Source organism: Acyrthosiphon pisum, chromosome X (assembly GCF_005508785.2).
Source record: "Acyrthosiphon pisum isolate AL4f chromosome X, pea_aphid_22Mar2018_4r6ur, whole genome shotgun sequence".
NCBI lineage: Eukaryota > Metazoa > Arthropoda > Insecta > Hemiptera > Aphididae > Acyrthosiphon > Acyrthosiphon pisum.
In genome coordinates, this window is record NC_042493.1 from 99,981,969 (window position 1) to 99,993,632 (window position 11,664).

General features: G+C 29.7%; 1 protein-coding gene across 1 annotated transcript in view; it reads left to right on the top strand.

Annotated features, from left to right (window-relative positions):
* Window positions 1-6,572, top strand: part of LOC100161153 (glucose dehydrogenase [FAD, quinone]-like) — a 7,439-nt gene extending 867 nt beyond the window's left edge. Inside the window, exons 2-6 of the mRNA XM_001947877.5 lie at window positions 3,165-3,453; window positions 3,619-3,789; window positions 4,305-5,023; window positions 5,138-5,425; window positions 5,943-6,572. Coding sequence (XP_001947912.2) covers window positions 3,264-3,453; window positions 3,619-3,789; window positions 4,305-5,023; window positions 5,138-5,425; window positions 5,943-6,491 — 1,917 coding nt within the window. The 5' untranslated portion in view covers window positions 3,165-3,263 and the 3' untranslated portion in view covers window positions 6,492-6,572. The remainder of the gene's footprint in view (window positions 1-3,164; window positions 3,454-3,618; window positions 3,790-4,304; window positions 5,024-5,137; window positions 5,426-5,942) is intronic.
* The last annotated feature ends 5,092 nt before the right edge of the window (window positions 6,573-11,664 follow it).

Genomic DNA, 11,664 nt, shown 5'->3' on the forward strand with positions numbered 1-11,664 from the left:
CACACTTTGTGTCTTTTAAGATATAATTCCTCGCCAAGTAAATAAAATTATTGAAACAAAATAAGTTTACTTAAATTCAATATACTTAGCATTTATTCATATCACATCTCTACAATGCTTAAAGATCTTATATTTTTTTTACTTAGCCGTTTTTACACGTAGTTTACGAAGGTTTTTGTTGTGATTATTATTATCGATTTACATTTGCCGACTCGCGGGGATGACTAGTGGTTTATCGTTGTATTTTATTGTCAATCTTTCTTTAAATCAACATTTTAACTCAAACCCACTTTACATTAGTTAATACTATTTTTTTTTGTCTTTTAAATACATAATTACTTTATTATTATAATTTAGGTTAATACATAATATAATGGAAATAAACAAATTTCAACACGTGTCATTAATTTCTATTTTCTTAACTATAATTTAAAAGAAAATATAAATTAAATACACAGTGGCCCAGTTTACTTTAAAACACAATTATTCGTATAGGTACACAGTTTTAATACTGTCAGGCCAAAGCGTACAATTGTAATAGTTTAGATTATTATTATTGTACCTAATAGATCATATTATTATAATTATCATTATTATTATTATTTGTAATATTTTTACTTTAATGTTACACATCTCATTTTATTACAAATCATTTAAAACGAATTTACCACTTGCCAAAATATAACTATTTAATCTCAGTAAAAATATGTATTTACATATGAACCTATATTACTACGACCTATATTATATTAAATTATAACCTATAATAACGTGTTCCTATACTACATATTATAACATATTACATTTTATATTGTAACGTAGGTTAAGTTAGGTTAGGTCACGGCTACACCTCTGCGATCTTTCATAGTAGGTACCTATACTACAGGATACGATTTATTTCAATTCAATAACAAAAATTAAATGCGAAATATTACTTCTAAAAGTATTTGTATGGTTTTCTTGCTGCGTCTATCGGCCACTTCCGGCACGGGACATGGTCGGCGTTTCGATTATTCACTGTCCGATGCTGCAAGGAGAATATGAGTTTAAATTATATTTTTACTTCAACACAATATGCTACGAGATATTTTACGACCCCCAGCAAGGATAAAATGTTTCATTATAAATGGTTAGTACGTGCATTTTCGGTTTTGGGCCATATGTGATCGCTATTGTAATACGAGAGAGAACCTCCTGGTATTGTAGTGGTTCGGCAAATGTTTTGTTACAAATAAATAATTGTAATGGCTATTCAGTACTCGTACAACCGTAAAAAATTCCTGAGCTCTTTTGTATAATATCGTGCACAAGCCAAAAATACTGTAAAAACATGTTTTCTACACATACTTGTTTCAGTATCCTGAATTTGAAAATGTTTAATAACATAATTTAAAAAAAAATATTAATATTATTAAATTTTTTTTATAATTTGGATAACATAAATACATTTAAAGTTATCAGTTGATAACATTGGTATTTTTTTTTATGTTTTTTTCATTTAATTATTAAAAATTGAAGTATACAAAGAGGAGAGTAAAGTTGTCGCACATGGAATAGTTTTTGCTATGGTGAACATTAATTGTAAGACGGAGACAACTCATGCGGGGGTGTGACATACTCTTAATCAAACCGTAGTCGTTAATGTAATATTTTCAATCAAATTGCAATGGCTTTTAAACGGTACCTTATTTCATCAAATGTTTTCAAACACTTTAAAATGAGCACTTAAAAGTTAAAATCACAACATTTGGTGAACAATGTTTCTTCAAATAAGTGTGTAAGGTAAAAAAGATTGTTACCGAATTAAACAGGTCGTTTTTTTTTCCCGATATAATTGGACCTTCAAAAATAAACTATTGTATTCTAAAATAAAATAAAATAATTATTAAATATGAGTTAGAGGACGTGGTAAGTACTCGTTTGTGTTGTCTCCATCTTACAAGTGCGTAATGTGGCAAATTTTATGCTAGGCAGATCACAATTACCTCTGTTGGTTTAAAAATGATATTATATTGTTTATTATATGTTATTTTAAAGTGAAATATGAGTCTTTTAAGATTTTAAATTTTATCAGTAATACATTTTATATTCTGAGTAAAGCGATTGATGTTTGATTTCACAATGATGATGTGTGTTTTTATTATTTTTTGTTAATTTTTGATTAATTTATTTTTGTAGCGTCTGTCATCTGTTTTTAGAAAAGTAAAAATGCTTAAATTTCCTTCAACTGTATCTTTTCTGATAGTGAAAGTGAATCAAAAGCACAGGGAACAACAAAATTAAAAATACGCAAAAATGGTTTTCGACTAAATCGAATTTGGTTTTTAGTGTAACTAAAACAAATGATTAAAGATTGTTAGGCAAAAGATCGTGAAAATGTAATACAAGGCTCCTAATATATAGTTACAATAGCAGTTTAAATATATTAAAAATACATATTCACATTTTTGTTTATAGGAATTTTAATCAAAATTGGTCGCGAAATAAATATTAATTTGGTATTTTAGGTATAATAGTATTATGCTTTTTGAAATTTGAAAGTACAAATTATTACAATAAAAGGTTATACATTATAAGAATTATTATCCGTAATATTGAATTTTATAATATAAAATTCAATATTACGGAATTATTATATTGAATATTATTCAATATAATAATTATATTATATTATAGATAAATTATTTATCTTTACTGTAATCTGTAGACCGACAAGTTGAAATGATCAGTAAGAATTTATAAATATAATATAAGTTTACCTATTTAAAAATCTGTTTATATTATCTTATCTACCAATTACTAAGGAAAGTACTTATGGTTGTAAAATATCAAAACCTAAAGCCGGATTCGCAGCTGCATTATGCGTCGTATCGTGTCGAACAAATGGTATTGTGTTTGGACGTTACTTTTTTGATATCATGTAATAACCAAGTTGCAATTGATTGTTTCAAAATACAAAAATTGTTTATACCTCAACTTTTGAAAATTAGTGTTAGGTAATAGGTATCAGTTGTAACTATTAACTTTAGTTACTACAGCACTACGCCATCGCACGACGCGACATACAACGTATCTGTGAATCCGTCTTTAGAGTGAAAGTATATTCTAAATATGGATATCATAATGTGCTAACCTAATTTAACATATTTTTATACAACCTTTAGATCATATAGAAGTGAAGCCGTAAAAAAACGTAGTGTGCAAACATACACAATTATCAATCTACGAGTGTTAATTTGCGCTTGAGTTTTAAAACAAAAAAAATGTTAGATATCAATGCGATTATAGTTCCTAAAGTCAGAAGGAAGATGTCCTTCATTGCTATTTTATTTGCCACGATCATGTACTTTAAGCAAGGCGATGAAGCGGATACTTCATCGGGCATCATTGACCTGCCCGGAGATTCACTACTAAGCAATTACGATTTTATTATTGTCGGCGGAGGATCAGCAGGTAAAAATAATACATATTATATCCTTATCTTATAAAATTATATTAGTATAAGACATGACGTGTTATATACTTTCGTAATATTTTTTATCACGATACTGTGTCGATAATTTTTTCAAAATAATATAAACAAACTTAATATTGACTAAAAATACAACATTTTCTCAGGTGCGGTGCTCGCAAATAGGCTAACAGAAATCGAACATTGGAGTGTTCTAGTGATAGAAGCTGGTGGGCATGAAAATGAATTATCGGGCGTGCCTTTGTTGGCAACCCACCAGCAACTATCCGATACTGATTGGCAATATATAACTGAATCTCAAAATACAGCGTGTTTGGGTGAGTAATACTTAAGTACCTACCTCCTATAAAGAAATATAGACGGACATTTGTGGACTCAATATATACTTAATTTCTTAAGGTAATATAATAACTATCTCGGTTTTATAATAATGTGGTATTATTTAAATGTTGTACTATTTTGATAAATATTGATCCAAATGTTTTGCAACGTTCTTCTATAGTTTCAATTATTAATTTTCCCAATACCTATAACTTAGTTTCCTAAAATATGAAATGTACCTACTGCGAATCTGGTTTTAAGTTTTATAAAATGCATTTAAATTATTTTATCGTTCCTAAAATCATAAAAAAAATTATAGTCTCAGAAATTTTAACCTTGCATTAAATATACATTTCACATAATGTACCCATTCATACAACTATACAAGATATTCCTGTAAACATGACATAGTAGGTAAATGTAATCTACATACATACATACATACATACATAGGAACATTTTAAATATTTTATATACCGTGATTTAATTTATTTATTATTTTATTTTTCAGCTATGAATGAAAAACGGTGCAGGTGGTCTCGCGGCAAAGTTTTAGGAGGGTCCAGCGTATTAAACAATATGTTGTATGTGCGTGGAAACCCAATGGACTTTAAAAGCTGGTGGGAACAAGGTAATTCAGGTTGGGGGTACAATGACGTGCTCCAATATTTTAAAAAATCGGAGGACAACAAAAACTCGTCCTTAGTGCGTACTCCGTACCATTCGGCTGGCGGCTATCTCACGGTGTCGGAAGCTCCAGCCAATACCCCATTAGCCGAAGCGTTCATGGCGGCCGGGAGAGAAATGGGCTACGATGTACACGATATTAATGGCCAACGTCAAACGGGTTTTATGGTACCACAAGGAACCATCAGAAATGGTTCGAGATGCAGTACGGCGAAGGCATTCTTGAGACCAGCCAGGTTACGAAGAAACCTGCACGTGACACTGAACACGCTTGTCACACGAGTTGTCATAGATCCTGCAACGAAAATCGCGACCGGTGTCGAACTGATAAAAAATAACATTAGGTACTACGTTCGGGCGGAAAAAGAAGTGTTGCTGTCAGCGGGTCCTATCAATTCGCCACAGTTGCTTATGCTCTCTGGCATTGGTCCTGAAAGTCATCTGGCAGAAATGGGTATACCCATTATTTCCAATTTAGACGTAGGAAAAAATCTTCAAGACCACATAGGACTTGGTGGATTGACGTTTTTGACCAACCAACAGGTTATACTTTATTAATAAAAACTTATTTTATTTTTATCTTATGAAACTATTGTAAAGACATATCCACTGCGGTGAATTATTATATCACTACATGCTCTTTCGTTTGTTGTACAGGTTTCACTAACGCATAAAAGAGTGCAAAACCTCGATACGGTATTCAGCTATGCGCAGATGCGCCAAGGACTACTAACGATCATGGCCGGCGTTGAAGGAATGGCGTTCATTAATTCACACGGCAATATATCAGTTGAGCAACCAGACATCGGGTTGAACTTAGTGTCTGGTTCCACCATCACTGGTCTTTGTGGAAACAACACTTGGAAAGCTCACGGGCTAAAAGATTGTTTTTATGATTCGATGTATAAATCGATTCTTCACAAAGACGTTTGGTCCGCTTTACCTGTAAGTAAATGTATTAAAAAAATATTAGAAATGAAAATATCAGATTTAAATTGTATAAAATAATATCGTAATATTGTTTCAATAACTATTAGGGCTTATACTTTATACATACACGTGCTTCATCAAAACATATTTTTCATATTCTCATATTTTATATATCGATAATGGTTTATGCAAGGTACTTAGGTATTTTAGGTATTTTTTTGTTTTGCATTAAATGTTTCACGTATAAATTGAACACGCGTTATTCATTGCACAGATTGTTTTTGATGCTGTTCAAGAAATACCTATAATTTTAAAGATATTTGAAAAATAAAATGATAATTTCACAGACTTACATTGTGGCTGAAAACATTATATTCTCTGGTTTTATTATATTAGTGGTCTAAATCTGAACTGAAAATATTCAAAGTCTGATAGGCAATAATAGTCGGTATATACCGAACCCCGACACTTTCCCACCTGTCGCCGATGGCTGTGGAGATAATCAACATTTCATATTATTGTATATCTGCAGATATTGTTGAAGCCCAAGAGCCGCGGCGAAATACTGTTGCGGAGCGCCAACCCGTTCGACTCTCCCAAGATTTTTCCCAACTACCTGACTGCCCGAGAGGACGTGAACACGCTGGTGAGGGGTGTCAATTTTGTGCTGGAAATGGCCCAGACTGCGTCTCTCCGCAAGTTCGATAGCAGTCTGCACGACGTACCGTTCCCCGGTTGTCAGACGCTGCCATGGCACTCGGACGCCTACTGGGAGTGCATGGTTCGGCACTACACCGTGTCCACGAACAATCCGGCGGGTACCGCCAAGATGGGTCCCGCGGGTGACAAGACCGCCGTGGTGGACCCACAACTCCAAGTGTACGGCGTCAATGGGCTCCGGGTGGTGGACGCGTCCATCATGCCTACGCTGGTTTCCACCAACACCAACGCTCCGGTCATAATGATAGCTGAGAAGGCTGCGGATTTGATAAAGAGTTCATGGTCTAGTATCCCGTCTCGTTTCTTTGGCTGTATGGCAGCAGGAAAAGCGAAAATAATACACGAAAAATTGATTTTTTAATATTTTTTTTTGTTTTGAATGCATAATAATATTATTTTAACAATGTGAATAAAAACTAAAATTGCACTTAAATCGTTTTAATACTACCGCAGTGATTTCTTTATTTTTTATTATAATTGGAAATAATTTTAGTTTATTTTAATTTATTTAAGTTTATAATTAATAAACGTTCATTATACATATGTATTTTTTTTTAATTTTTAATTTGTGAAAACATTTTTACTGTAATAATTAGATAAAATATAAACATTATTTTAATTACAACGAATCAACTTCCTTTATTCGCAATACTAGTGTAGTTTTGTTGGTGGTAGACAGTTCAATTTAATATTTAATACATTATAAGATTATTTGCTAACACAAAATCAAATCAAAACTTACATTAAAATAAAATAACATAGAAAAATACTAATATAAACATTCAGTGAAATTTTCAAGTATCTACAGTCATTCGTTTTTTTAATTACAACAAAATAAGAAAATCATTACGTGAGAAATCGAGTGAATATCAAATGTTGTAAAAATATGAATTTAAAACGCTCATAAAAATTTTATTTGACTTGCTGGCAGACATTTTTTTTTAAAAAAGGTAGACAAACTTATGAGGAATCGTGTATTAAATTTTCAAATCTTAGATTTAAAAAGACAATTTTTCATGAATTTCTAACTCAAATAATTTGCAAATTTTCGTCATTTTTACGTATTTCGTCAATATTTGAACTTTAGATGCTTATAAAAAAAATTGTGACTAAGGATTTTTAATTTTCTTCATCTGCCTTTGAAACAATATAATAGGAACCTTCTATTAGATTTTCAAGCTATTTTAACTAACAAATAAATTTTTATTGATATTTATAGAAAAAAAACTAAAAAAAATGGAAACTGAAAATGTCCGTAAACAGCTCAAAATAAATTAAAATATCTGAAAAATGTTATGGTATATAGAAAATGCTAATATAAACATTCAGTCAACATTTTATGTACCTACGGTTATTTGTTTTAGAGTTGTACCAAAAACCAAAATTGATTTTCTCGAAAACATATTTTGCGTAAAAATTCCTGTTTTTCCTTAATTTTTCTTTTGTTTTTCACGTCGCATTTGAGATCTACTGGTAAATTTTTACTTTTGTATTGGTAACTAAGGCTTGAAAATTTAATACAAGGGGTTGTTCATAAGTGTTTATTACCGTATCCCAAACACTAAAAATATATATTTAAACGAATAATAACGATAATTAGTGGAGATTTGGAAAATTTTACGTATATTATTATAGTGTACATTCGACAATAACATTTTAATATTCGATGTTTAAGGTAATAAATAATTCGAACTATCATATTAATAAAAGTAAAATAAATTACTTTAATAGCAAATTAGATATTTAAATTTTAAATATATAGAATTACAATACATTATAGTTATTTTTAAAAAATTAAGTATAGTAACAATATAATAGTATATAAAATAAGGTTCATGAATTACTATGTTAATGTTTATAAATAAGGTATAAATGATAATTGGTATTATAATATCATCGGTTAATATTTATCACTTATTAATCGGGTTTTCGTTGTTGGCCATTTATTATTTTTTATTTATAAGTATTCGATACAGTAAACAAACTTTAAAAAAATGATATCATGCTATACATTTATGACTATAATATACACAATAATATTGCATATATTATATAAATATAGTCATTTAAACTTAAAATGTTCATTACTGCTAAAAATATAACTGTGTTAGTATATTAATTGGTACAGACATTATAACTAATATAAAATCATACATGATATAATATGGAAATTGTTTTTGGAAAAAATAATTCAATGATGATTACCTAATATCATTGTAAAAAGTAAATTCTTTTTGCTTTTTGTTAACTCAACTGTTAACTTACTAAATTTCTTTTTTAACTAACCTAAAATTAACGAATTAATTTTTCATTTTGAGAAGTAAGTTAAGTTAGTTTATTTTGTTTTTAATTTTATTATACTTCACCATTTCAGTCTATTCATTTAGAGAAAGCAAAAACTACGCACTGGCAATTCAGGTAGTACAGTATAAAATTATGTGTTACGTATCACGTACTTTCAATAGCCGTTTACAACAACTTTAACACTGTCTTCCGGATTTATCGGAATATTTATTTGTGCATATTTATTCTATAATTTGCGTTAATACATTTTTTTAACAAGTCGATTGTGCTACCGATTTTTACGATCTTGCGAAGAACGCCATCACTCGTTTCACCACTTAAAGTGTTTAAATGTTTAATTAGATAGGTAGGTATATATGCAAGACTGGGCATTAATTTAACTAGTTACTTTTGGCTTCCAACTAACTTAACCGATAACTTACTAAATTAAAGAATTAATTTGTTATTTTAAGAAATAAGTTAATTTAATTTATTTTGTTTTTAATTTTATTATATTTCGCTATTTCAGTCTATTTTGTTTTCATGTCAAAAAATATTAACCGGAATTGTTTTAAGTTAAAAATGTTTATCATTTGAATCTAACTTATATGGAAATTCTGTATAAAGTAAAAACACTATAGTCTATAATTCAGTTTTGGGTTGGAACAAAATGAAGTACGCTAACGTTGTGTAATCAAATTAAGATTTTTTTAACTTAATAAAAAATTAATAAAAAGTGTGTATTAACTTTTAACTTAACTGATTGTTAAATTAACTTTTAACTTTTAACTTTTTATTATTGGTGCATATTAACTTAACTTAACTGAGTTAAAAAAAATCATTAACTTGCCCAGCTTTTATAATTACGATACAGCAAGGAATACAGCAGAGCGACAATAGCGACTGACTTCCAAGTTTTTACAATTGTTATTTGTTATTATTAGTAAGTTATTAGTTAATAGTTCTTGTGCCTAGACGTCTTGTACTAAGTAGGTACTACAAATACAAAGTCTAACAGATAAACAGGACAAATGAAAAAAACTTTTGTTCTAAACACCTGTCCTCTACCTCAGTTTTATTGGCCACATTCACACTACCTATAATTTGTAATTTATATATTGTAAAATACCTACTATTTTGTTTTTTGTCTACTTTTTAATTTTCTTATTGTCACTATTACTGTTATTACCACTGCAATTATTAATATGTCTCATTTAACTGCTGTGCACACACTCCATTCACATTATAATTATGTAACATGTAAAGTCGGCGTTGTACCTACCCTCCGTAAAGTAGTTTCACTCAATTTATTGCAAGCTTATATTGTTATATAACCATAAAGTAGGTATAAATCTTTTAACAGACAAATTTCTTAAAAACACAATAGTATTTTAATAATATATGATTATATCAAGTAAAATTAATATTAATGTGAATGTTTTAATTTTATGATTTAATATATCCAAAATCCAGCTATTAAATAAAATAATCTGGCAAAAATCAATCCTTATATTCTATATAAGAGAACTGCCTTTTTTTTTGTTCTATTTTAGTAACGATATAATAAAATACACTTTTTTATATTTATTTTATGTTCAAATTTGGAGGAAATTACATATTAAATAACCAAGAATAACGTTTTTATTTTGTTTCAATTTTATCATAATATTAATTCAACTTACCGGCTACCATATTAATAATATGTAATAACATTATAAATATAATATAAAATATCCATACTGACACACAGTCACCGCTCAGAATCGTTTTTCGTATACAATGATATTATATTATTGAATTCAAATTTACCATTCATTATATACAGTGGCCCACTTGAAACCTACTGTACAGCAGAGCGACATCCACTTACCCACCTTTTATAGATTTATATGAACGATTTCAAATCGACGCCCAAAAGACGAAAGTACCTATATTTCGTTACATATACTCACGACTGTTAGTCCACTCAATAGGGGGTTTTGCCTTGCATATATAATACTAAAGTTTTGAAACTTGGCAAAACGTTTCGTCTTGGGGCCCTGATTGACCAAAAAAATGCGCCATCCTTCCGACGGTCCGCATGCGGGTTGCAACCCGTTCACCATCTTGGATTTTAGGTGAAATTTTTCACTTTTTACGGTTTTTTTTTACAATATCTCTAAAATTACTAACTTAAATTTCACCTAAAACAAGATGGTGGACGGTTGCGGATCTCAAAGGGATGGCGCATTTTTTTTTTTGGTCAATCATGGCCCTAAGACGAAACTTTAATATTTTATGCAAGGCAACCCTTTTTTAGAGCCCTATTGACTGGGACTAGTTATAATATTATTAGAAATGTGTAAAATCCCATTTGGGAAACTTACCTATACAATATTTAGAGGTCCATTTCTCCAGGACCCCCTCCCCTAATTTCGAAATATTACTTAAGTAATATTTTAGCTTATTTCGAGTTATATTGTATTTTAAAGTGTGTTTTCAACTTTACCGTGTGTTTTAATGAATAAAGTGTAGTAATCACCAATACCGATTATACCTATTTATTTATATTGATCGGTCACTCCTAAATGGTGTCCCGTCATTTTGACGCGGTAATTTCAACGCACGTCAAATGAACGCGGTCATTTGGACGGACGACAATTGGGTGCATGATGCATCATTTTGACACATACAATTTTAACGCCACCACTTTTAGATGCAAGTCAATTTTGACGCAAAACAAAAAAATATATATAATATACGTATCAGTCAATTTCAACGTAAAAACCTGGTATCTGTATAATGGCATTATGGTCATACTATGGCTTATATATAATATCATAGTTAATCTATGTATGGTCACATATTATATTATCTAAATTGCTAAATGGTAGGTATACATTTTACGGAATTATACCTAGTTAGTTAGTGTGTTTTAGACCGCACAGCGAATCATACGATTGTCACGTAATAATAAATTAAAAAAGAATTATCCAAAAACATGCTTTTGGAATTTATAAAAAGTCAACGGGGAAAAGATCTTCTTGTTTATGGGGTATTTATGCATAAAAAAGATCATGAAGGTGAAAAAAAAATTATATGGAGATGCAACGAAATTAAAAAGTGTCCAGGACGAGCCCATACATTATCAGGTAAATTATTTCTATATGATTTTTTTTTTTGCTTATTAACCCAAACGAAAATACGAAAATTAATACAAAATGATAATAATATAATATAAAACAATTTAAGTTTTCTAGCAATTCTCGTGA